The 27,634-nt window shown below is 44.8% G+C and overlaps 1 protein-coding gene across 4 annotated transcripts in view; it reads right to left on the reverse strand.

Annotated features, from left to right (window-relative positions):
- Positions 1-27,634, reverse strand: part of UBE2V2 (ubiquitin conjugating enzyme E2 V2) — a 72,266-nt gene that overhangs the window by 39,816 nt on the left and 4,816 nt on the right. Inside the window, exon 1 of one of the 4 annotated variants that reach the window (XM_055286477.2) lies at positions 20,780-20,919. The exons of 2 other annotated variants lie outside the window; for them this stretch is intronic. In XM_055286477.2, the coding sequence (XP_055142452.1) occupies positions 20,780-20,795 (16 nt within the window). In that variant the 5' untranslated portion in view covers positions 20,796-20,919. Of the gene's footprint in view, positions 1-20,779; positions 20,920-27,634 lie in introns of those variants that run through there. One more of the 4 variants, XM_063643321.1, reaches the window with a different exon arrangement.

The raw sequence follows: 27,634 nt of genomic DNA on the forward strand, positions 1-27,634 counted from the left end.
GAGCGAGACTCTGTCTCAAAAAAAAAAAAAAAAAAATGAGTAAAGAATCTGAATAGACATTTCTCCAAAGAAGATATATAAATAGCCAGTAAAGGGCCAGGTGCAGTGGCTTACACCTGTAATGCCACCATTCTGGGAGGCTGAGGCAGGTGGATCACTGAGCCAAGCAATTCAAGACCAGCCTGGGCAACATGGTGAAACACCATCTCTACTAAAAATACAAAAATTACCCAGGCATGGAGGCGCATGCCTGTAGTCCCAGCTACTCAGGAGGCTGAGGCAGGAGAATCACTTGGGTATAGGAGGTGAAGACTGCAGTAAGCCAAGACTGCACCACTACATTCCAGCCTGGACAACAGAGCAAGAACCTGTCTCAAAAAATTAAATAAATAAATAAATAAAAACTAGTAAGCACATGAAAAGATACTCAATATCACTAGTTATCAGGGAAATGCAAATCAAAACCACAATGAGATACCACTTAACACCCACTAGAACGGCTAGAATCAAAGTCAGATCAATAAGTGTTGGTAAGGATGTGGAGAAACTGGGACCTTCATGTACTGCTGGTAGGAATGTAAAACGGTCTCCTTTTGGGGCGGGGCACGGTGGCTCATGCCTGTAATCCCAGCACTTTGGGAGTTCAAGGCGGGGAGATCACTTGAGATCAAGAGATCGAGACCAGCCTGGCCAACTTGGCAAAACCCAGTCTCTACTAAAAATACAAAAATTAGACGGGCATGGTAGCGCAGGCTTGTCATCCAAGCTCCATGGGAGACTGAGGCAGGAGGATCACTTGAGCCCAAGAGGCTGAGGTTGCAGTGGACTGAGATCACACCACTGCACTCCAGCCTGGGCAGCAGGGCGGGACTCCGTCTCAAAAAAAAAGAAAAAAAAAGAAGTCTCCCTTTGGAAAACAGCCTAGCAGTTCCTCAAACAGCTAAACATAGTTAACACATGACCCAGCAATTCCACTCCTAGGTATCTACTCAAGTGGGTGGAAAAAAAAGTGTACATAAATGTTTACAGCAGCCTTATTCCCAATAGCCAGATGGTGGAAAACACCACCAACATGATGAATGAATAAACAAAAATGTGGTGTATCCAATGCAGTGGAATATTCTTCAGCCATAACAACATGTAAATACTGATAACATGGTACAACACGGATGACCCTTAAAAGCATTATGCTAAGTGAAAGAAGCCAGTCACAAAAGACCACATAATATATGACTCTACACATATGAAAGTACAGAATGGGTAAATCTACTGAGACAGATTATAGTAGTCAGGGGCTGAGGTTTGGAGGTATAGAGCAGTGAGAGCTAAAGGATACAGGGTTTCTTTCTGAGGTGATAAAAATGTTCTAAAATGACCACAGCTGCATATATCTGTGAACATGCCAGAAATCAGTGAACTGTACACTTTAAATAGACAACTGTATGGTATGTGAATTATATCTCAGTAAAGCTGTTTTGAAAAAACAGCTCCCTGAAACCAAACTCAATATTCATTTACATCTCCATCCACCAGAAGTTCAGCTTTCTTATGATGCATCCCTCAAAGGTGTGGTCAAATCCTAAAGGAAACTGGCCCTTTTCCATAGAACTTTAGATTTTAGTAACCACTTCATAAGCCCTAGAGAGAAGAAGCCCGGGTTACATAGCTGTTGTCCAATCTTCTCAGTCCCAAAACTCCAGGAACCAAGTTCTTCCTACCTGATAATATACAGTCTTATCTAGAGGCAGCCTACTTGGGGAAGTAGGTAAAAGGAAGAATAAAATGAAAAAAAAAAAAAAAAAAAAAAAAAGAAAGGAACAGTACTAAATGTTCTAAAGGGTCACTTTAGGAATAAAAGCTGCAATACTGAAATGTTTAGGATAACTCATCATGTTGTAAATTCTACCCCAATACAGAGATAAGTTTCTATCAAACATTTACAACACTCCCAATAACCTCCTTTTCCCTCCCCTCCCTTAGATAAACCTGAGATAGAAAATCCAGAGCCGGGTGCAGTGGCTCACGCCTGTAATCCCAGCACCTTGGGAGGCTAAGGCAGGCAGATCACGAGGTCAGGAGACCATCCTGGCTAACACGGTGAAACCCTGACTCTACTAAAAATACAAAAAAATTAGCCAGTCGTCGTGGCGGGCACCTGTAGTCCCAGCTACTCGGAAGGCTGAGGCAGGAGAATGGCGTGAACCCAGGAGGCAGAGCTTGCAGTGAGCCGAGATCGCGCCACTGCACTCCAGCCTGGGCAACAGAGCAAGACTCCATCTCAAAAAAGAAAAAGAAAAAAAGAAAACAAAAAAAAAGAAAATCCAGATTTAGGCCAGGCACGGTGGCTCACGCCTATAATCCCAACACTTTGGAAGTCCAAGGCGGGCGGATCACTTGATGTCAGGAGTTCAAGACCAGCCTGGTCAACACGGTGAAACCCTTTTCTCTATTAAAATACAAGAAAAAAAAAAAATCAGCTACGCATGGTGGCACACACCTGTAATCCCAGCTACTCAGGAGGCTGAGGCAAGAGAATTGCTTGAACCCTGCACAAGTTGCAGTGAGCCGAGATCGCACCACTACACTCCAGCCTGGATGACAGAGTGAGATTCCATTTCAAAAACAAAAAAGAAAAGAAAAGAAAATCACAGATTTATAAGAATCACCGGCCGGGCATGGTGGCTCACGCCTGTAATCCCAGCACTTTGGGAGGCCGAGGCAGGCAGATCATGAGGTCAGGAGATCGAGACCATCTCCTGGCTAACACGGTGAAACCCCGTCTCCACTAAAAATACAAAAAGTTAGCCGGGCGTGGTGGCACACGCCTGTAGTCCCAGCTACTCGGGAGGCTGAAGCTGGAGAAACACTTGAACCCAGGAAGTGGAGGTTGCAGTGAGCTGAGATTGCACCACTGCACTCCAGCCCGGGCAACAGGGCAAGACTCGTTCTAAAAAAAAAAAAAAAAAAAAAAAAAAATCACTAAGGGAACAAATAATATATATGTATTTACCTGCAATACCAAATATGTGCTTACAAAAAAGATTTATGTGAATATTGACCAGCATTTAGCCACTGAAATCGCTTTTTCCAAATTTTTGTTACTCATTTCAATAAAATCCTTCACACCTTAAAAGAACATGGAGTTTTAATAATCTATTAATGCCTTTAGACTCTATCAAGTATTTTGTCTTGATCCTTAACAGCATTTATCTGTAAAATAACATCACTGGGTTTCCAGGAAATAAAAGCAACCAAGGCATACATAGCATACAGTGTGATACAGAAGCAGTATTTAAGAATCTTTTTTTTTTTTTTTTTGAGACGGAGTTTAGCTCTTGTTGCCCAGGCTGGTGTGCAATGGCGCGATCTCGGCTCACCACAACCTCCATCTCCCGGGTTCAAGTGATTCTCCTACCTCAGTCTCCTGAGTAGCTGAGATTACAGGCATGTGCCACCATGCCCAGCTAATTTTGTATTTTCAGTAGAGACGGGGTTTCTCCATGTTGGTCAGGCTGGTCTTGAACTCTTGACCTCAGGTGATCCACCTGCCCTGGCCTCCCAAAGTGCTGGGATTACAGGCATGAGCTACCATACCCAGCCAAGAGTCTTAAATCAAGACACCAGCTCTGGACTCAACATCTAGCTAAAAAATCCTGCAAAAGCCATTTCATATCTGTATTTCTACTGCTCATCTATAAAATGAACTTGGTCTAGAGTCCAGGCAATCCATAACATATATTCTATTAAACGGTTTTTTCTATTTCTATTTAAAAGTACCTATACACAGCCACAAGGATTTATCTCCCTCTAAGGTTTGAAACAGCTGCTGAGTTCCAGCTTACCGAAAATACCATCTGCTCTCACACAAATCAGCTAAGACTTTATAAACAAGAATAAAGCACTCCCAAACCCAGTCCTGAAGTCCCATCTTACATATGTCAAAACTTATTTTAATCAGCTCTTTGAAAAAGAGCCTTTGAAAAAGTGAACTACTTTTGAAACAAACTTTCAAATATTTATTATTTTGTTTTTTTGAGACAGGGTCTCACTCTGTCACCCAAGCTGGAGTACAGTGGCACAATCTTGGCTCAATGCAACTTCTGCCTCCTGGGTTCAAGTGATTCTCCCACCTCAGCCTCCCAAGTAGCTGGAGCTATAAGCAAGCACCATCATGCCTGGCTAATTTTTTTTTGTATTTTTAATAGAGATGGGGTATCACCATGTTGGCCAGGCTGGTCTCAAACTCCTGACCTCAAGTGATCCTCCTGCCTTGGCCTCCCAAAGTGCTGGGATTATAGGCGTGAGCCACTGCGCCCAGCCTGAACACTAAATGTTACTGTTTATTCTAGTTTGCATGCCTCATATCCACTTCTATCAAGTTTTATGTTAGGCTGGGCATGGTGGCTCACACCTGTGATCCCAGCACTTTGGAAGGCTGAGGCAGGCAGATCACCTGATGTCAGGAGTTCAAGACCAGTCTGGCAAACATGGTGAAACCCCATCTCTACTAAAAGTACAAAAATTAGCTGAGCATGGTGGTGCGCGCCTGTAGTCACAGCTACTCAGGAGGCTGAGGCAGGAGAATCACCTGAACCCAGGAGGCGGAGGTCACAGTGAGCCAAAATCGTGCCACTGCACTCCAGCCTGGTGATAGAGCAATACTGTCTCAAAAAAAAAAGGTATTTCTAAAGAAAAAGTAGCAAAAAAACTGTACAAATATGGAGAAAGTTATAAGTATATGGCTACAGGTTAAAGGGTCTCCAATCAGATTCAACCCAAATAAGACTACTCCAAGACATGTTATAACCAAAGTGTCAAAGATCAAAGACAAAGAGAGAATCCTCAAGGCAGCAAGAGAAAAGAAGCAAATAACATATAAGAGACTTCCAATATACCTAGCAGCAGACTTCTCAACAGAAACCTTAGAGGCCAGTGGAGAGTGAGATGATACATTTAAAGCGCTCGCAGGGGCTGGGCTCACACCTGTAATCCCAGCACTCTGGGAGGCTGAGGCAGGCAGATCGCTTAAGCCCAAGAGTTCAAGACCAGTCTGGGCAACAGACCTCGCCTCTCTTTGAAAAAAAAAAAAAAAAAAATGTCACCAGGAAAAAAACTGTCCTTTAGACAAAGCTGTCTGTCCCAGGACAAAGCTTTTCTTCAGAAACAAAGGATAAAGACTTTCTCAGGCAAACAAAAGCTGAAGGAGTTTATCACCACAAGACCTGCCTTACAAGAAATGCTACGGGAAGTTCTTCAAGCTGAAAGAAAAGGATACTAATGAGTAACACAAAAACATCTGAAAGTATAAAACTCACTGGGAAAAGTAAACACAAGGTCAACTTCAGAATACACTAATACTGTAATGGTGGAGTGTAAATTACTTGTATCTTTAGTAGGAAGGTTAAAAGACAAAACTATTGAAAGTAACTACAATAATTTGTAAAGGAATATGCAATATAAAAAGATGCAGGCTGGGCGCAGTGGTTCATGCCTGTAATCCCAGCACTTTGGGAGGCCAAGGGGGGTGGATTACCTGAGGTCAGGAGTTCGAGAGTAGCCTAGCCAACATGGTGAAACCCCATCTCCACTAAAAATACAAAAGTTAGTGGGGCATGGTGACAGCCACCTGTAATCAGCTACTCAGGAGGCTGAGGCAAGAGAATCACATGAACCCGGGAGGCGAAGGTTGCAGTAAGCCAAGATCAGATAATTGCACTCCAGCCTGGGTGACAAGAACGAACTGTCTCCAAAAAAAAAAAAAAAAAGATCCAAACTGTGACATCAAAAATTCAAAATGGGAGAGTAGGGTAAAAGTATAAAGGATTTTTTAGGCAATTAAAGCTAAGTTGTTATTAGCTTAAAATAACCTTTTGTAACTGTAAGATCTTTTCTGTAAGCCTCATGGTAACTACAAAGCAAAAACCTATATGCCAGGCGTGGTGGCTCACCCCTGCAATCCCAGCACTTTGGGAGGCTGAGGCAGGTGGATCATCTGAGGTAAGGAGTTCCAGACCAGCCTGACCAACATGGTGAAACCTGGTATCTACTAAAAATTAGCCAGACGTGGTGGCGCATACCTGTAATGGCAGCTACTCAGGAGGCTGAGGCAGGAGAATTGCTTGAACCCGGGAGGCAGAGGTTGCAGTGAGCCGAGATCACACCACTGCACTCCAGCCTGGGTGACAGAGCAAAACTCCATCTCAAAAAAAAAAAAGAGAGCGCCAGGCACATTGGCTCACACCTGTAATCCCAGCACTTTGGGAAGATGAGGTGGGTGGATCACCTGAGGTCAAGAGTTCAAGACCGGCCGGGTACAGTGGCTCATGCTTGTAATCCCAGCACTTTGGGAGGCCGAGGCGGGCGGATCACGAGTTCAGGAGATTGAGACCATCCTCGCTAACACGGTGAAACCCCGTCTCTACTAAAAATACAAAAAATTAGCCGGGCGTGGTGGTGGGCACCTGTAGTCCCAGCTACTCAGGAGGCTGAGGCAGGAGAATGGCATGAACCTGGGAGGCAGAGCTTGCAGTGAGCCGAGATCGCACCACTGCACTCTAGCGTGGGCGACAGAGCGAGACTCCATCTAAAAAAAAAAAAAAAAAAAAAAGAGTTCGAGACCAGCCTGGCCAATACAGTGAAACCCTGTCTCTACTAAAAATACAAAAAATTAGCTGGGCGTGGTGGTGGCCGCCTGTAAGCCCAACAACTAGGCAGGATGAGACAGAAGAATCGCTTGAACCCAGGAGGCAGAGGTTGCAGTGAGCCGAGATCACGCCATTGCACTCCAGCCTGGGCAACAAGAGTGAAAATCCATCTTAAAAAAAAAAAAAAAAAAAAACCTATAATAGATAAAAAATAAAAAGCAAGAACAAACCAGCAGAGTGGATCATGCCTGAAACCCCAGTGCTCTGGAGCCCAAGATGGGAGGAGCACTTGAGGCCAGGAGTTCAAAGCTGGCCTGGGCAATATAGCAAGACGTTGTCTCTACAAAAATTTAAAAAAAAAAAAATTAGCTGGGCATGGTGGCACATGCCTGCATTCCTAGCTACTGAGGAGGCTGAGGCAGGAGGATCACTCCAGCCCAGGAGTTCAAACCAGCTTGCACAACATGGCAAGACCCCATATCTACAGGAAAATAAAATTAGCCAGGTTTGGTGGCACACACCTATAGTCCTAGCTACTCCAAGGGCTGAGGCAAGAAGATGGCTTGAGCTCATGAGTTGGAGGTTATAGTGAGCTATGATCATGTCAGAGCAACACAATGTCTCAAAAAAAAAAAAAAGGGCGAGGAATCAAAAACATACTACTAGAGAAAATCAACCACCAAAGAAGACCGTAGGAGAGGAAGAAAGGAGCTACAAAACAAATAGGAAACAATTAACAGGATGGCAATATTAACTCATCTATCAATAATTACTCTAAATGTAAAAGAATTAAATTATTTAATCAAGACATAGAGTGACTGAATGGTTAAAAAAAACAAGACCCAACTATATGCTGCCAACAAGAGACTCACCTCACCTGTACGGACACATGTAGACTGAAGGTGAAGGAATGGAAAAAGATATGCCATGCAAATGGAAATCAAAAGAGAACAAGACCCTGTAATCCCAGCACTCTGAAAGGCCAAGGAGGGAAAATTGTTTCAGTCCAGGAGTTTGAAAGCATCCTGAGCAACACGTTGAGACCCCATCTCCACAAAAAATATAAAAAAGTAGCAAGGCGGCCGGGCGCGGTGGCTCACGCTTGTAATCCCAGCACTTTGGGAGGCCGAGGCGGGCGGATCACGAGGTCAGGAGATCGAGACCACGGTGAAACCCCGTCTCTACTAAAAATACAAAAAGTTAGCCGGGCGTGGTGGCGGGCGCCTGTAGTCCCAGCTACCCGGAGAGGCTGAGGCAGGAGAATGGCGTGAACCCAGGAGGCGGAGCTTGCAGTGAGCCGAGATTGCGCCACTGCACTCCAGCCTGGGCGACAGAGCGAGACTCTGTCTCAAAAAAAAAAAAAAAAAAAAAAAAAAAAAAAAAGTAGCAAGGCATAGTGGCATGCATCTGTGGTCAGCTACAAGGAGGCTGAGGTAGGAAAATCACTGATCTCAATAGTTCAAGGCTGCAGTGAGCCATGTTCACACCATTGCACTCTAGCCTAGATAGGGAGACCCTGTCTCAAAAAAAAAAAAAAAAAAGAGACAGAGAGAAAGCCGAAGAATTGCTTCACTTATATCAGATAAAATCATTTTTGTTCTTCTTTTTAGACAGAGTCTCACTCACTCTGTTGCCCAGGTTGGAGTACAGTTGCAGGATCTTGGCTCACTGTAACCTCCACCTCCTGAGTTCAAGTAATTATCCTGCCTCAGCCTCCCAAGTGGAATTACAGGCATATGCCACCATGCCTGGCTTTTTTTTTTTTTTTTTTTTTTTTGAGACGGAGTCTAGCTCTGTCACCCAGGCTGAAGTGCAGTGGCGCAATCTTGGCTCACTGCAACCTCCACCTCCCAAGTTCACATGATTCTCCTGCCTCAGCCTCCTGAGTAGCTGGGATTACAGGCATGTGCCACCACGTCCGGCTAATTTTTGTATTTTTAGTAGAGACGGGGTGTCACCATGTTGGTCAGGCTGGTCTCGAACTCCTAACCTCGTGATCCGCCAGCCTCAGCCTCCCAAAGTGCTGGGATTACAGGCATAAGCCACCATGCCCTGCCGTTTTTTTGAGACAGAGTCTTGCTCTGTTGCGCAGGCTGGAGGGCAGTGGCGCAATCAAGGCTCACTGCAATCTCTGACTCCTGGGTTCAAGCGATTCTCCTGCCTCAGCCTCCCGAGTAGCTGGGACTACAGGAGCCCATCACCATGCCCAATTTGTGTTTGTTTTGTTTTGAGCAGGAGTCTTGCTCTGTCACCCAGGCTGGAGTGCAGTGGTGTGATCTCGGCTCACTGCAACCTCTGCCTCCCAGGTTCAAGCAATTCTCTGCCTCAGCCTCCCAAGTAGCTGGGGTCACAGGCACCTGCCACCACACCTGGCTAATTTTTGTACTTTTAGTAGAGATAGGGTTTCACCATTTTGGCCAGGCTGGTCTTGAACTCCCAACCTCGTGCTCCACCTGTCTAGGCCTCCCAAAGCGCTGGGATTACAGGTGTGAGCCACCGCTCCCAGTCCAATTTTTGTATTTTTTTTTTTTTTTTTTTTTTGAGACGGAGTCTAGCTCTGTCACCCAGGCTGGAGTGCAGTGGCGCAATCTCGGCTCACTGCAAGCTCCGCCTCCCGGGTTCACGCCATTCTCCTGCCTCAGCCTCTCCGAGTAGCTGGGACTACAGGCACCCGCCACCACACCCAGCTAATTTTTTTTTTTGTATTTTTAGTAGAGACGGGGTTTCACCGTGGTCTCGATCTCCTGACCTCGTGATCCGCCCGCCTCGGCCTCCCAAAGTGCTGGGATTACAAGCGTGAGCCACCGCGCCCGGCCTCAATTTTTGTATTTTTAATAGAGATGGGATTTCGCCATGTTGGCCAGGTTGGTCTTGAACTCCTGATCTCAAGAGATCCGCCTGCCTTGGCCTCCCAAAGTGCTGGGATTACAGGCAAGAGCCACCATGCCTGGCCCCCAATAAAACAGATTTTTAAATCAAAAACTGTAAAAAAAGATAAAGAAGCTCATTATGTAATAATAAAGTGGTCCATTTAGCAAGAGAACAATTGTAAATATATATGCACCCAACATCAAAGCACCTAAATATATAAAGCAAATATTAATAGATCTGAAAGGTAAGATAGGCTGTAATACAGTAACAGTAAGAGATTTTCACACCTCACAATTAGCAATGCACAGATCATGCAGACAGAAAGTCAACAAGGAAATATGAGACTTAAGCTACACTATAGAACAAATGGACCTAACAGACATATACAGAACATACCATCCAACAGTGGCATAATACATTATTTTAAGCTGCACATGGAACACTCTCAAGGATAGATCATATGTCAAGCCACAAAATAAGTCTTAACAAATTTAAGAAGATGAAAATCATATCAAATATCTTTTCTGACCACAATGGTATAAAACTAGAAATCATTAACAGGAGGATCTTCAGAAAATTCACAAAAACATGGAAGTTAAACACATGCTCTTGAACAACCAATAGGTCAATGAAGACATTAAAAAACAAATTAGGGGGTCGGGCGCAGCGGCTCACGCTTGTAATCCCAGCACTTTGGGAGGCCGAGGCGGGCGGATCACGAGGTCAGGAGATCGAGACCAAGGTGAAACCCCGTCTCTACTAAAAATACAAAAAATTAGCCGGGCGTGGTGGCGGGCGCCTGTAGTCCCAGCTACTCGGAGAGGCTGAGGCAGGAGAATGGCGGGAACCCGGGAGGCGGAGCTTGCAGTGAGCTGAGATAGCGCCACTGCACTCCAGCCTGGGTGACAGAGCGAGACTCTGTCTCAAAAAAAAAAAAATAAATAAATAAATAAATAAATAAATAAATAAATAACAAATTAGGAAGTTTATTGAAACAAATGAAAACTGAAACACAGCATACAAAACCTATGGAATAGAGCAAAAGCAGTTTCAAGACAGAAGTTTATAACAATAAACAGTGACATCATATGTCTTCTGCAAACAGGAACAGTTTAACTTCTTCTCCAATTAAGATGACTTGTATTTCTTTCTCTCGTCTTATTGCTCTTTCTAGGACTTCCAGTATTATGTTGAACAGAAGTGGCAAAATTGGGCATCATGCGGCTGGGCATGGTGGCTCATGCCTGTAATCCCAGCACTTTGGGAGGCCGAGGCGTGTGGATCACCTGAGGTCGGGAGTTCGAGACCAGCCTGGCCAACATGGCGAAACCCCGTCTCTACTAAAAATACAAAACATTAGCCAGGTGTAGTGGCGTGCACCTGTAGTCCCAGCTACTCAGGAGGCTGAGGTGAGAGGCTGGGAAGTTGAGACTGCAGCAAGCCGTGACTATGCCACTGCACTCCAGCCTGGGTGACAGGTTGAGACTGTCTCAGGGGAAAAAAAAAAAAAAAAAAAGGCAATCTACGAAACTACTAGAAAACAGGAAGGAAAGTCAATGGCATTGGTCTGGGCAATGATTTTTGGAGGATATGACCTCAAAAGCACACTCAACAAAAGCAAAAACAGATGATTTGGATCACATAAAACTAAAAATCTCCTGCACAGCAAAGGAAACAATAAAGAGAGAATTGGCGGGCGCAGTGGCTCTCGCCTGTAATCCTAGCACTTTGGGAGGCTGAGGCAGGCAGATCACCTGAGGTTGGGAGTTTATTACCAGCTTGACCAACACGGAGAAACCCCGTCTCTACTAAAAACACAAAATTAGCAGGGCATGGTGGCACATGCCTGTAATCCCAGCTACTTAGGAGGCTGAAGCAGGAGAATCCCTTGAACTCAGGAGGCAAAGCTTGCAGTGAGCTGAGATCGTGCCATTGCACTCCAGCCTGGGCAACAAGAGCGAAACTCCACCAAAAAAAAAACAGAGAGAGAGAGAACATACAGAATGGTTCGCTATACTCGTAAACTATACATCTGATAAGGGGTTAATAACCAAACTATATAAGGAACTCCATTCAATACCAAGAAAATAACCCCATATAAAAATGGGTAAAAGATCTGAATAGACATTTCTCAAAAGACATACAAATGGCCAAGAGGTATAAGAAAAAAATTCTCAACATCAGTAATCATCAAAGAAATGCAAAAAAAACCATGAGATCATCTCACTCCCATTAAAATGGCTATGATCAAAAGGATGAAAGATGAGGCCAAGCGCAGTGGCTCACGCCTGTAATCTCAGCACTTTGGGAGGCCAAGGAGGGTGGATCACCTGAGGTCAGGAGTTCGAGACCAGCCTAGCCTGGCCAACATGGTAAAACCATGTCTCTACTAACAATATGAAAATTAGCCAGGCATGGTGGCGGGTGCCTGTAATCCCAGCTACTCGGGAGGCTAAGACAGGAGAATCGCTTGAACCTGGAGGTGGAGGTTGCAGTGAACTGACATCTCGCCACTGCACTCCAGCCTAGGCGACAGAGCGAGACTCTGTCTCAATTAAAAAAAAAAAAAAGGGGGGGGCTGGGCATGGCGGCTCACACCTGTAATCCCAGTACTTTGGGAGGCCAAGGCGGGCAGATCACCTGAGGTTGGGAGTTCAAGAGCATCCTCACCAACATGGAGAAACCCCATCTCTACTAAAAATACAAAATCAGCCGGGCGTGGTGGTGCATGGCTGTAATCCCAGCTACTCAGAAGGCTGAGGCAGGAGAATTGCTTGAACCCAGGAGGCAGAGGTTGCAATGAGCCGAGATCACGCCATTGCACTCCAGCCTGGGCAACAAGAGCCAAACTCCGTCTCAAAAAAAAAAAAAAGATGAAAGATAACAAGTGTTGGTGAGTATGTGGTGATAAAAGATAATCTAAGCACACTGTAGGTGGGAATGTGAATTAGTACAACCATATGGAGAAAGAAGAGTATGGAGGTTCCTCAAAAACCTAAAAACAGAGCTACCATATGATCCAGCAATCCTGTTACTGCATATATAGCCAAAGAAAATAAAATCAGATCTCAAAGAGAGGCCTGCACTCCCATTTTATTGCAGCACTACTCAAAATATGCAAGATATAGAATCAACCTAAGTATCTATCAACCAACGAATGGATAGGCTGAGCGCGGTGGCTCACGCCTGTAATCCCCAAACTTTGGGAGGCCGAGGTGGGTGGATTGCTTGAGGTCAGGAGTTTGAGACCAACCTGGTCAACATGGTGAAACCCCATCTCTACTAAAATACAAAAATTAGCCGGGCTTGGCGGCGGGTGCCAGTAATCCCAGCTACTAGGGAGCCTGAGGGGAGGAGAATTGCTTGAACCCAGGAGGTGGAGGTTGCAGTGAGTTGAGAACGCGCCACTGCACTCCAGCCTGGGTGACAGAGTGAGACTCTGTCTTAAAAAAAAAAAAAAAACATAGACAAATGGATGAACACGCGGTATACGTATACACTGGGGCACTGTTCCAATCATAAAAAAGGAAATTCTCTCATTTCTAACAACATGGATGAACCTGGAGAACATTATGTTAAGTGAAATAACACAGGCCCAGAAAGACAAATATATATATTATCTCATTCATATATGGAGTCAAAATTGATCTCACAGAAGTAGACAGGAGATGGCGGTTACCAGAGGTTAGGATGGTTGGGGTTATGGGGGTGGGGATTGGGAAGATGTTAGACAAAGGATATGTAATTATAGTCAGGAGGAACAAGTTCAAGAGCACTACTGTATAGCATGGTGACTAGTTAACGACATACTGTATTCTTGAAAAATACTCAGTAGATATTAAGCATTCTCACCACAAAAATGATAACTGTGAGATAATGTATTTGGTAATTAGCTAGATTTAACCATTCCACAATGTACATATAATGTACTTCAAAACATTAGCAAGCATTGTTCAAATTAATTTTTTTTTTTTTTACATAGTGTCTTGCTCTGTCGCCCAGGCACAAGTGCAGTGACACGACACAGCTCACTGCAGCCTCAACCTCCCAGGCTCAAGCCATACTCCACCTCGGCCTCCTAAGTAGCTGGGACTAGTGCACATCACCACACCCAGCTAATTTTTGCATTTTTTGTAGAGATGGGATTTTCTTATATTGCCCAGGCTGGTCTTGAACTCCTAGACTCAAGTAATCCACCCACCTCGACCTCCCAAAGTGCTGGGACTACAGGTGGAAGCCACTGCACCCAGCCTCAAGCTACTCTTGACAAGCCTTTTTTTATTTTTTTTATTTTTTTATTTTTTTTGGAGATGGAGTCAAGCTCTGTCACTCAGGCTGGAGTGCAGTGGCACAATCTCAGCTCACTGCAAGCTCCGCCTCCTGGGTTCACGCCATTCTACTGCCTCAGCCTCCCGAGTAGCTGGGACTACAGGCGCCTGCCACCACGCCCGGCTAGATTTTGTATTTTTGGTAGAGATGGGGTTTCACCGTGTTAGCCAGGATGGTCTCGATCTCCTGACCCCGTGAACCACCCACCTCAGCCTCCCAAAGTGCTGAAACTACAGGCGTGAGCCACCATGCCCGGCCAACAAGCTTTTTTTAATGAAATAAAACATTTTAATTTTTAATATCTGATACTTTAAATTATGACATACTAAATATTAATTCTACTGTTTTCATTTTCCTGCACTTTTTTTTTTTTAGGCGGAGTCTCCCTCTGTTGCCCAGGCTGGAGTGCAGTGGCGTGATCTCGGCTCACTGCAAGCTCCGCCTCCCGGGTTCACGCCATTCTGCCTCAGCCTCTGGAGTAGTTGGGACTACAGGCGCCCGCCGCCACACGCGGCTAATTTTTTGTATTTTTAGTAGAGACGGGGTTTCACTGTGTTAGCCAGAATGGTCTCGATCTCCTGACCTCGTGATCCACCCGCCTTGGCCTCCCAAAGTGCTGGGATTACAGGCGTGAGCCACCGCGTCCGGCCCTTTCCTGCACATTTCTAAACAGGGAGAGTTCTTAACGTTTTGACATTTTTGAAGGTCTCAGAATAACCATAATTTTCCCAATTATTAAGATTGCTTTGTGTAGTTTTTTGCATGGCCATTTTTACCTCTGCAAACCGCTGTTCAAAGGACTGCCTGTACAGTGAGGTTGTATCATATTATCAAAAGCATATGTTTATCAAGAGAATTCAGGCTCCCAGATGACCTAGAAAAATCAACCAGGCCAGTTATGGAAGCCTCAAGAGGGAAATACACTAGACTGCCATAGTTTAGCTCTTCTATTATTGTTTAGTTCCCAAGTTCTAGGTTATGATTTAAACTATGTAATTTTCTTCTATTACCACACCCAAGTTCTGTCCATATCCACGTATCTTCATCTAAAGAGGAAAACAAGATCATGTTGTTCAATATTTTCACAGATGGGATGGGAAAAGCAATGTTTAGTGATTAACTGACATGCCCATTGTGGCACAGTAGTCTGTCAGGGGCAGCAGGGAACTCAGAACACTGCTAAACTAGTTCTTCCAGTATATACAATGCTACCCACTTCTGAAGAAGGCAATTAGTAGGTTATATTTTGGTTTTGTTTTCTGCCTACATAGCAGAAAACATATTCTTTAATCAATTTTTTCTGAGTTTCTCATTACTCAAAAGACATTTCCCAGGCATCTACAGTCAAAGAGACCAGAGCTTCACTGTACCACTAATATTACCTAAGTGATACATGTAAAACGTTTCATGTGGGCCGGGCGCTGTGGCTCACGCCTGTAATCCCAGCACTTTGGGAGGCCGAGGCAGGTGGATCACGAGGTCAGGAGATCAAGACCATCCTGGCTAACACGGTGAAACCCCGCCTCTACTAAAAATACAAAAAAAAATTAGCCGGGCATGGTGGCGGGCGCCTGTAGTCCCAGCTACTCCTGAGGCTGAGGCCAGAGAATGGCGTGAATCCAGGAGGCGGTGCTAGCAGTGAGCCGAGATCACGCCACTGCACTCCAGCCTGGGCCACAGGGCAAGACTCCATCTCAAAAAAAAGTTTCATGTTACAATGTAATGTGGTATCCTGGATGAGGTCCTAGGACAGCAAAAGTACATTAAAGAAAAACTAAGGAAAGCTGAACTTTAGTTAATAATAAATGTGTCAATATCGGTTCCTTAATTGTGACAAGTGTACCATACCAATATAAGAAATTAACAGTGAAGCCAGACGCGGTGGCTCACGCCTGTGATCCCAGCACTTTGGGAGGCCGAGGCGGGCGGATCATGAGGCCAGGAGTTTGAGACCAGCCTGGCCAACATGGTGAAACCCTGTCTCTACTAAAAATACAAAAAATTATCCAGGTGTGATGGCACACACCTGTAATCCCAGCTACTCAGGAGGCTGAGGCAGGAGAATCGCTTGAACCCAGGAGGCAGAGGTTGCAGTGAGCCCAGATCACGCCACTGCACTCCAGCCTGGGTGACAGAGCAAGACTCCGTGTCGAAACAAAAAAAAAAGGAAATTAACAGGGAAAACTGAATGTGAGGTGCATGGAAACTTTCTGTACTATCTTCCCAACTTTTCTGTAAAACTAAAACTATTGTGTTTTTTTAAAACTATTGCACATACTTTTTTTTTTTTTTTTGAGATGGAGTCTCGCTCTTCTTATCCAGGCTGGAATGCAATGGCGTGCTCTCAGCTCACCACAACCTCTGCCTCCCTGGTTCAAGAGATTCTCCTGCCTCAGCCTTCCGAGTAGCTGGAATTACAGGCATGTGCCACCACGCCCGGATAATTTTGTATTTTTAGTAGAGACAGGGTTTCTCCATGTTGGTCCGGCTGGTCTCAACCTCCCGACCTCAGGTGATCCACCCGCCTCGGCCTCCCAAAGTGCTGGGATTACAGGTGTGAGCCACCCCACCCGGCCTGCACATACTTTTCTATCTAAACTAATTGTTATTATTAATGCTGGAATCTAATAAAATTTTGAATCATGAGTACTAAACAGTATCAAATTTCTATTCCCGAGAGTAGCTTCCTAACCTTTGTCCTGTGAAATACTCTTGAATTGCATGGGTGACTCTGCCTCTTGGAAAAGGAGAACCTAGCTGGTGAGGGCTACGTTCCCCTTTCATCCATGAGAAGGATCTAAGAGTCTGAAACAAGGATTGTGCTACAAAGGGAAGTGTGAAAGGGAGTAATTAAGATTCATTTCCCGAGAAATATTCCAAATTCAGAGTTCTTCATAATGGAGAGCACATCAGACTAAGGGTAAAAGACCTGGATTCTAGTCTTGCCTGTACTAATAACTACATATATAGCCTTTTACTTGTTTGAGCCTCAGTTTTCTCATCTGCAAAATAAGACCAGATGGTATGGCCAAAAATGTTTCTGCTTAAAAGTCTCCATCTGGCCAGGCACAGTGTATCAAATCTATAATCCTAACCTCAGGCCAGGGCAGGAGGATCACTTGAGTCCAGGAGTTCAGACTACACTGGATAACACATGGAGACCCTGTCTCTACAGATAATTTAAAAATCAGCCAGGTGTGGCAATGCGTGCCTGTGTTCGCAGCTACTCGGGAGGCTGAGGTAGGAGGATCACCTGACCCCAGCAGGTCGAGGCTGCAGTGAGCCATGATCGCATGCCACTGCATTCCAACCTGGGCAACACAGCGAGACTCCGTCTCAAAAAGTCTCAGTCTAATTAAAAGTTTTTTCCTTCCAAAATTATCTTCCAGTAAAAGGAAGGGTTAAAGGGGCTAAGGTATACGATGCACACTGAACTAAAGATCAAAACATATTTGTCAGGGGTTTTTCTTTTTGGTCTCTTAAACAACTGTTATCGAGATACTCTGGCTTAAATAAAAAAACACATGTATTAGACCAGGCTCAGTGGTTCATGCCTGTAATCCCAGAACTTTGGGAGGCTGGGGCGGATGGATCTGAGGTTAGCAGTTTTGAGACCAGCCTGGCCAACATGGAGAAATCCCATCTCTACTAAAAAATATATATACAATAAATTAGCTGGGCGTGGTGGTGCATGCCTGTAATCCCAGCTACTCAGAATGCTGAGGCAGGAGAATTGCTTAAACCCAGGAGGAAGAGGCTGCAGTCAGCCGAGATCGCACCATTGCACTCCAGGCTGAGCAACAAGGCGAGACTCCATCTCAAACATGTGCATTACATCCATGTAGCTCATCTAATTTTAAATTTTAAGCTGTATCATGCTGCTTTCACAAATACACAGGTACTATTTACTTCCCATGTTACCAAAAAGCAAACAAAAGTATAGCTAATAGTAAAATTAAAACTAATTAGTAGGCTGGGCGCGGTGGCTCACACCTGTAATCTCAGCACTTTGGGAGGCTGAGGTGGGTGGATCACCTGGGGTCAGGAGTTTGAGATCAGTCTGGACAACATGATGAAAACCTGTCCCTACTAAAAAAAAAAATATATATATATATATATATATACGTATATATATACACGTGTATATATATACGTATATATATACACGTGTATATATATACACACAACACGTATATATATGTATATACATACATATATATATACACATACGTATATATACGTATGTGTATATATATATACAAAAAAATTTGCTGGGCGTGGTGGCATGGGCCTGTAATTCCAGCTACTCAGGAGGCTGAGGCAGGGGAATTGCTTGAACTAGGGAGGTGGAAGTTGCAGTGAGCCGAGATCACGCCATTGCACTCCAGCATGGGCAAAGAAGCGAGACTCAGTCTCAAAAAAAATAAAAAATTAAAATAAAAACCCAGGCGCAGTAGCTCACACCTGTAATCCCAGGACTTTGGGAGGCCGGATCACGAGGTCAAGAGATCAAGACCGGCCGGGCGCAGTGGCTCACGCTTGTAATCCCAGCACTTTGGGAGGCCGAGGCAGGCGGATCACGAGGTCAGGAGATCGAGACCACGGTGAAACCCCGTCCCTACTAAAAATACAAAAAATTAGCCGAGCATGGTGGCAGCGCTTGTAGTCCCAGCTACTCGGAGAGGCTGAGGCAGGAGAATGGCGTGAACCCAGGAGACGGAGCTAGCAGTGAGCCGAGATCGCGCCACTGCACTCCAGCCTGGGTAACAGAGCGAGACTCCGCCTCAAAAAAAAAAAAAAAAAGAGATCAAGACCATCCTGGCCAACGTGGTGAAACCCCGTCTCTACTAAATATACAAAAAATTAGCTGGGCATGGTGGCACGTGCCTGTAGTCCCAGCTACTCGGGAGGCTGAGGCAGGAGAATGGCTTGAGCCAAGGAGGCGGAGGTTGTAGTGAGCCGAGATCGCGCCACTGCACTCCAGCCTGGGTGACAGAGCAAGACCCCATCTCAAAAAAAAAAAAAAAAAAAAAAAAACAAACTAGTAGATGGGAACGGTGGCTCACCCCTGTAATCCAGCACTTTGGGTGGATCACCTGAGGTGAGGAGGGTGCAGTGAGCCAAGATCATGCCACCGCACTCTAGCCTGGGCAACGCAGCCAACCCCATTTCAAAAAAAAAAAAAAAAATACAGACTCCCTATGTACAATATGCTCATAATTTATCAGTAATCTTTATAAGTTATATTCAACTTCCAAAACAACTAAAAGCGATTAACAAAAAGTATTTGCCATTAATATCGTCTAACCTTTGGTCTTTTCAAAATATTAACATTCACTCATGTATAGTGTTATGAAAAAATTGTGTTTAATGATGCAATCCACAAAAGGAAAATGAAAAGTATTAAATTAAAATGCATTATTTTATTGCTAAATTTTCAAAAATCTGTAAGAGGTCCTAAGCACAACTGTTAAAAAGATATGGCCCCGTTAACGAGCACACAGATTAGATTTCAGCATGCACAGTAGTCATAACACTAAAATTCCACTTTTAAAATAATCCTTGCCTTACTAGTTAGCTCTAACCCAAGTATGTATACTACCCCAACACTAGAACTGCTAAAGATCTTAAAACCTATGACACCTGTATGTAATAAACATATAAAAGACACCACTTAATTAAAATGTATGCAGAATGTATCCTGAGGTATTACTCTAAAGCAACAATTACAACATATATTCAAAGCCTTCCATTTCAGTACATACAGATTTGAAAATTCATTTTATTATGCAATGATGGCATAAACTATTAAATCACATTGCTCTATAATCTAGTTTCAACGAAGTCTACAAAAAGGCAGATCAGGCCGACTGCGGTGGCTCACGCCTGTAATTCCAGCACTCTGAGAGGCCGAGGTGGGCAGATCACCTACGGTCAGGAGTTCCAGACCAGTCTGGCCAACATGGCGAAACCCCGTCTCTACTAAAAATACAAAAATTAGCCGGGCCTGGTGGCACGCGCCTGTAATCCCAGCTACTTGGGAGGCTGAGGCAGGAGAATCGCTTGAACCTGGGAGGTGGAGGTTGCAGTGAGCCAAGATCACACCACTGCATTTCAGCTGGGCAACAGGCTGAGCCTCTGACTCAAAAAAAAAAAAAAAAAAAGAAATGAAAAGAAAAAGGCAGATCATACGGGTTAACATTTTTAAATGTGAACTAAAACTTAACATTTTTAACATTTTTGAAATGGTCTAATGTCTAAAACCTCAACGTTAATACTTGTGTGCTCACAGGAAACCAAATATCGCATTCAGTAGGAAAGAGGAGTTGAACAGCTTATCTAAGAAACCACTTGTTCTTCAATTAGCTTTCATCTTGCTCTGGTCTTTTATTTTGTTTGCACTGCAGTTTTCCTCATAAATAATAAAAAGATAACACGTATTCAGTCAGGTAAGAATGATCCTCTCTCTCTTATTTTAAGGAGCAATCGTCCTCTACTCCCCAACCCATGTCAAGGAGAGTCCAAGCGAATGGGACCCCTACTCTGATCCAGGACACCTCTTGGCCTGACCCATCTTCGGTGCCGGAGATTGACACCCGCCCACCTTGGGCCTCCTGGCCTCCCTCCCGTAGAGCCTTCAGCCTACAACTCGGACCCGCGCCCGCCGGACCCTACGGGTGCGCCCGCGCGGGAGCCACCCCGCCCCCAGCCCGCCGGCGCGCGGCCGACGCGCGAGCACGACCCGCCAACCCGACGGCCGCCGGGGCCTCGGCGCCGGTCCCACCCGGTCCCAGGCTACGTTCCGCGGAGAGCGCGGCATTCGAGACAGCGCACTCGGGCTTCTCCCGCACGGTCAGCGCTCGGGCGCCAGCAGCAGACGGAGGGGCAGAGCCGGGTCGGAGCAGAAAATCAGGCAGCCCAGCCCGGGAACCGACCTGTGGAGACCGCCATCTTCTCCTGCAGCCCGACGCAGCCGCACGCACGCACGCACGAACCGTCGCGCGTCACTTCCGGGAGCGCGCCGCCCTGCACGCGTCACAGCGGACTCCGCCCCACGGCGGGCGCCGGGCTGCCCAAGCCAAGACAGCGCGCACGTGGGTCGAGGGGTCGCGGGGCGTCGCTGCTGTTTCCGCAATTCCCTTGTGAATCCGCTCTCAAAATGAAACGCTAAAGAATAAGTTCATGAGGGCCGGACGCGGTGGCTCACGTCTGTAATCCCAGCACTTTGGGAGGCCAAGGCGACCGGATTACCCGAGGTCAGGAGTTTGAAACCAGCCTGGCCAACATGGCGACACCCCCTGTCTCTACTAAAAATACAAAAATTAGTCGGGCGTGGTGGCACGCGCCTGTAATCCCAGCTATCTGGAAGGCTGAGGCACGAGAATCGCTTGAACAGGGGATGCGGAGGTTGCAATGAGCCGCGATTGAGCCACTGCACTCCAGCCTCGGCAACAGAGACTCCGCCTCAAAAAAATAAATAAAAATAAGTGGGCATTGACAGATTTGCGTTGATAAACGATTCAAAAGAGTTGGACAATAAATTTGAACAGCTAGGGATGCTGAGGTGGGAGAGTCACTTGAACCCAAGAGGTGAGGCTGCAGTGAGCAGAAATCACTGCACTCCAGCCTGGGCAACGGAGGGAGACTCCGTTTCAAAAAAAAAAAAGAAAGAAAGAAAAAGGAAAGTAATACAGGCTGGGCGCCGAAGCTCACTTCTGTAATCCTAACACTTTGGGAGGCTGAGGCAGGAGGATCACTTGAGCCCAAGACTTTGAGACCAGCCTGGACAACATGGTGATACCTGGTCTCTACATAAAACTGAAAAAAAAAAAAAAAAAGATTTTTCATATCCGTTGTAAGTTGTATTCCTAGGTATTTTTATTCTCTTTGTAGCAATTGTGAATGGGAGTTCACTCATGATTTGGCTGTCTGTTATTAGTGTATAGGAATGCTTGTGATTTTTGCACATTGATTTTGTATCCTGAGACTGCTGAAGTTGCTTATCAGCTTAAGGAGATTTGGGGCTGAGACTATGGCGTTTTCTAAATATACAATCATGTCATCTGCAAACAGACAATTTGACTTCCTCTTTTCCTAATTGAATACCCTTTATTTCTTTCTCTTGCCTGATTGCCCTGGCCAGAACTTCCAATACTATGTTGAATAGGAGTGGTGAGAGAGGGCATCTTTGTCTTGTGCTGGCTTTCAAAGGGAATGCTTCCGGCCGGGCGTGGTAGCTCATGCCTGTAATCTCAGGACTTTGGGAGGCGGAGGGGGGCTGATCACGAGGTCAGGAGATCGAGACCATCCTGACTAACACGGTGAAACCATGGCTCTACTAAAAAAAAAAAAAATACAAAAAATTAGCCAGGCGTGGTGGCAGGCCCCTGTAGTCCCAGCTACTCAGGTGGCTGAGGCAGGAGAATGGCGTGAACCCGGGAGGCGGAGCTTGCAGTGAACCGAGATGGCGACACTGCACTCCAGCCTAGGGGACAGAGCAAGACTCCATCTCAAAATAAAAAAAATAAAAAAATTAAAAAAGGAATCCTTCCTTCCGGTTTTCGCCCATTCAGTATGATATTGGCTGTGGGTTTGTCATAAATAGCTCTTATTATTTTGAGATACATTCCATCAATGCCTAGTTTATTGAGAGTTTTTAGCATGAAGGGCTGTTGAATTTTGTCGAGGCCTTTTCTGCATCTATTGAGATAATCATGTGGTTTTTGTCATTGGTTCTGTTTATGTGATGGATTACATTTATTGATTTGCATATGTTGAAGCAGCCTTGCATTCCAGGGATGAAGCCGACTTGATCGTGGTGGATAAGCTTTTTTAATGTGCTGCGGGATTCGGTTTGCCAGAATTTTATTGAGTATTTTCTCATCAATGTTCATCAGGGATATTGAGCCCACGTAGCCAAGACAATCGTAACCAAAAGGAACAAAGCTGGAGGCATCACACTACTTACTTGACTTCAAACTATACTACAAGGCTACAGTAAAAAAAATAGCCTAGTACTGGTACCAAAACAGATATATAGATCAATGGGACAGAACAGAGGCCTCAGAAATAACTCCACATATCTACAACCATCTGATCTTTGACAAACCTGACAAAAACAAGCATTGGGGAAAGGATTCCTTATTTAATAAATGGTGCTGGGAAAATTGGGTAGCCATATGCAGAAAGCTGGAACTGGATCCCTTCCTTACACCTTATACAAAAATTAACTCAAGATGGATTAAAGACTTAAACTAAGACCTAAAACCATAAAAACCCTAAAAGAAAACCTAGGCAATACCATTCAGGACGTAGGCATGGGCAAAGACTTCATGACTAAAACACCAAAAGCAATGGCAACAAAAGCCAAAATTGACAAATGGAATCTGATTAAAGAGCTTCTGCACAGCAAAAGAAACCATCATGAGAGTGAACAGGCAACCTATAGAATGGGAGAAAATTTTTGCAATCTATCTATCTGACAAAGGGCTAATATATAGACTCTACAAAGAACTTAAACAGATTTACAAGAAAAAAATAAGTCCAGCAAAAAGTGGGCGAAGGATATGAACAGACACTTCTCAAATGAAGACATTTATGCAGCCAACAAACATGAAAAAAACCTCATCATCACTGGTCATTAGAGAAATGCAAATCAAAACCACAATGAGCTACCATCTCACGCCAGTTAGAATGGTGATCATTAAAAAAGTTAGGAAACAACAGATGCTGGAGAGGATGTGGAGAAATAGGAATGCTTTTACACTGTTGGTGGGAGTGTAAATTAGTTCAACCATTGTGGAAGACAGTGTGGCAATTCCTCAAGGATCTAGAACTAGATATACCATTTGACCCAGCAATCCCATTACTGGGTATATACCCAAAGCATTTTAAATCATTCTACTATAAGGACACATGCACATGTATATTTATTGTGGCATTATTCACAATAGCAAAGAGTTGGAACTGACCCAAATGCCCATCAGTGAGAGACTGCATAAAGAAAATGTGGCAACTATACACCATGGAATACTATGCAGCCATAAATAAGGATGAGTTCATGTCCTTTGCAGGGACATGGATGATGCTGGAAACCGTCATTCTCGGCAAACTATCACAAGAACGGAAAACCAAACACCTCAGGCCGGGCGCGGTGGCTCACGCCTGTAATCCCAGCACTTTGGGAGGCCGAGGCGGGCGGATCATGAGGTCAGGAGATCGAGACCATCCTGGCTAACACGGTGAAACCCCGTCTGTACTAAAAAAAAAAATACAAAAAATGTAGCTAGGTGCGGTGGCGGGCGCCTGTAGTCCCAGCTACTCGGGAGGCTGAAGCAGGAGAATGGCATGAACCCGGGAGGCAGAGCTTGCAGTGAGCCGAGATCGCGCCACTGCACTCTGGCCTGGGTGAAAGAGCAAGACTCCGTCTCAAAAAAAAAAAAAAAGAAAACCAAACACCTCATATTCTCACTCATAAGTGGGAGTTGAACAGTGAGAACACATGGACACAGGGAGGGGAACATCACACACCGGGGCCTGTCAGGGGTTGGGGGCTAGGGGAGGGATAGCATTAGGAGAAATACCTAATGTAGATGACAGGTTGATGGGTGTAGCAAACCACCACGGCACGTGTATACCTATGTAACAAACCTGCATGTTCTGACCCTGTTCCTCAGAACTTAAATTAAAAAAAAAAAAAAAGGAGAAAATGTAGTTAAGAAAAAGAAAAAAGTGCTGGCATTCTGGTTCATGCCTGTAGCCTCAACTACTCAGGAGGATGAGATAGGAGGATCACTTGAGCCAGGAGGTTAAGGCTTCAGTGAGTTATGATGGCACCACTGTAATACAGCCTGGGCAACAGAATGAGACACTGTCTTAAAAAAAAAAAAAGTGGGGGGCCAGGTGCGGTGGCTCACACCTGTAATCCCAACACTTTGGGAGGCCAAGGCAGGTGGATCACGAGGTGGGGAATTCAATACCAGCCTGGCCAAAATGGTGAAACCCTCTCTCTACTAAAAATACAAAAATTAGCCAGGTATGGTGGCGGCCACCTCTAATCCCAGCTACTTGGGAGGCTGAGGCAGAGAATTGCTTGAACCCAAGAGGCAGAGGTTGCAGTGAGCTGAGATCATGCCACTGCACTCCAGCCTGGATGACAAGAGAGAGACTCTGTCTCAAAAAAAAAAAAAAAAAAAAAAAGAAGAAATAAAGAAGAATCATAATATGGTATCCTTATCTACTGTCAAGCCACTCTAATTTGACAAGCCAAAATGAGACTGTTTTTCTCACAAAGGGACCTGATATAATAACCTAACTGAAATTTCTTACCAGTGCAGAGAAAAACTCTAATATTATCATCAAATTATTAAATTTTCCCCAAGTTTGTCTGCTGAGTTCTAGTGACCTCAGCATTACATACTTAGCAACAGCCTCTAGCTGACCTATCCTGAATATCAATACTTCTTAAACACCGCATTTATTATGTCCTTACTGATTGAGAAAACCTGCATTTGCTTCCTTTTGCCTACCACCAGATTGGTAGTAAGTTTCATATTGATTGCCAATAATGATTATCTGAAGAGCCATTTCTAAGACCATATCCAAGCTCAGCAGAAAAAAAGTCTTGTTATCCCACATTGATGTAACTACCATAGGGAGTTATAGCAGAAAATGGTCCATTTACCAACCTGGCCAAGGATGCCAAGCCCAAACACCACGGCCTGATTTTCACAACCTACCAGAACCCAGCCTCCACTGACGTCTCCTGAATGATTTCCCATCTCTCTCCAGTGGATGCCCACACTCAGCCAAGCCGCCTCTCAGGTGCACTATTGCCACTGCCCTGGTTGTTTCTCCACCTGAGATACCGCATCTCTCCTCCACCTTTCAACATCCTGTCCTTCCTTAAGGCCCAATTGAAATCCCACTTCTCTGAATCCTTTCCTGATTTATTTTTCTTGTATTTTCGTTAAACTGATCTGCTCTTTTAGTCTGTATTAAGAAGTTAGAACAGCTGACCGGGCGCGGTGGCTCACGCTTGTAATCCCAGCACTTTGGGAGGCCGAGGCGGGTGGATCACGAGGTCAGGAGATCGAGACCACGGTGAAACCCCGTCTCTACTAAAAAATACAAAATATTAGCCGGGTGTGGTGGCGGACGCCTGTAGTCCCAGCTACTCGGAGAGGCTGAGGCAGGAGAATGGCGTGAACCCGGGAGGTGGAGCTTGCAGTGAGCCGAGATCGCGCCACTGCACTCCAGCCTGGGTGACAGAGCGAGACTCCGTCTCAAAAAAAAAAAAAAAAAGAAGTTAGAACAGCAAAAAAACTAATATGTTCTCTCTGTAACATGAAAATCAGATCCATTTTAATCCACTTGACTTTTTAACCCTCAGAGTTGTGGGGCCTCAATAGCCAAGACATTCATGGACCCTCCCACTAACAGGAAGCTCAGTACCTGCGATCAAAGCACACTCACACACATGCACACACAAAAAAACCCATTATGCACCCTGGGAACATTGTTGCCTTGACATTTTCATGCTATCTCCGCTGTAATTTAAATTTGGAGCTGGGCTCCTTTCTCCTGTTGGGCACAAAGTTCAACCACTTAAAATGCTTGGTGTAAAGCTTACTCTTCTCCACTTTCATTATGTTTTCCCTGTTTATGGTGCCACCCAATTATGGAATCTGATGGTTAATTCCCAGTGCTTATCCCACTTGACCTGCCAGCAGCATCTAGAGCAATCAACAATTCTGTTATCTGAGAACTAAATTCTCTCTGTCTCTTTTTTTTTTTTTTTTTTTTGAGACAGAGTCTTGCTCTGTCGCCCAGGCTGGAGTGCAGTGGTGCGATCTCGGCTCACTGCAACCTCCGCCTCCCAAGTTAGAGCGATTCTCCTGCCTCAGCCTCCCAAGTAGCTGGGACTACAGGCGTGTGCCACCATGCCCAGCTAATTTTTGTATTTTTAGCAGAGACAGGGTTTCACCATGTTGGCCAGGATGGTCTCGATTTCTGACCTCACGATTCGCCTTCCTCAGCCTCCCAAAGTGCTGGGATTACAGGCATGAGCCACTGCGCCTGGCCAATTCTCTCTTTTTTGCTTTTAACGACATGATATTTTGAAATACGTATGCATTACAGAATGACTAAATCAAGCTAATTAACATATGCATTACCATACATATAATATTCTGGTAAGAACACTTAAAATCTATTCTCAGCCATTTGCAAGAATACAGTACGTTGTTATTAACTATAGATCTGAATTTATTCCTCCTAACTGAAATTTTGTATCCTTTGACTAACATTCCCCCAATCCCCCCACACCCTGGTAACCACTGTTTTTCCTTTCCTTTCCTTTTTCCTTTCCCCTCCCCTCCCCTCCCCTCTCCTCCCTTCTCCTCTCCTCTCTGTTTCACTATATTGCCCAGGCTAATCTCTAACTCCTGAGGTGAAGCAATCTGCCCCCCTCGGCTTCCCAAAGTGCTGGGATTACAGGTGTGAGCCACCATGCCTGGCCTCCATTCCTTACTTTTGAGTTGAAATTTTTTTATATTCCACAAGTAAGTGAGATAATGTAATATTTATCTTTCTGTGCCTGGCTTATTTCACTTTAACATAAGGTCCTCCAGGTTCACCCACATTGTCACAAATGACAGTGTTTCTTTCTTTTTAAGGCTGAGTAGTATTCTACTGTGTACCTATATGCCACATTATCTTTATCCATTCATCCACTGATGGACACAAGTCAATTCCATATCCTGAGGCTATTGTGAATAATGTTTGCAGTG

The sequence above is a fragment of the Symphalangus syndactylus genome, chromosome 7 (genome assembly GCF_028878055.3).
Source record: "Symphalangus syndactylus isolate Jambi chromosome 7, NHGRI_mSymSyn1-v2.1_pri, whole genome shotgun sequence".
Lineage (NCBI taxonomy): Eukaryota > Metazoa > Chordata > Mammalia > Primates > Hylobatidae > Symphalangus > Symphalangus syndactylus.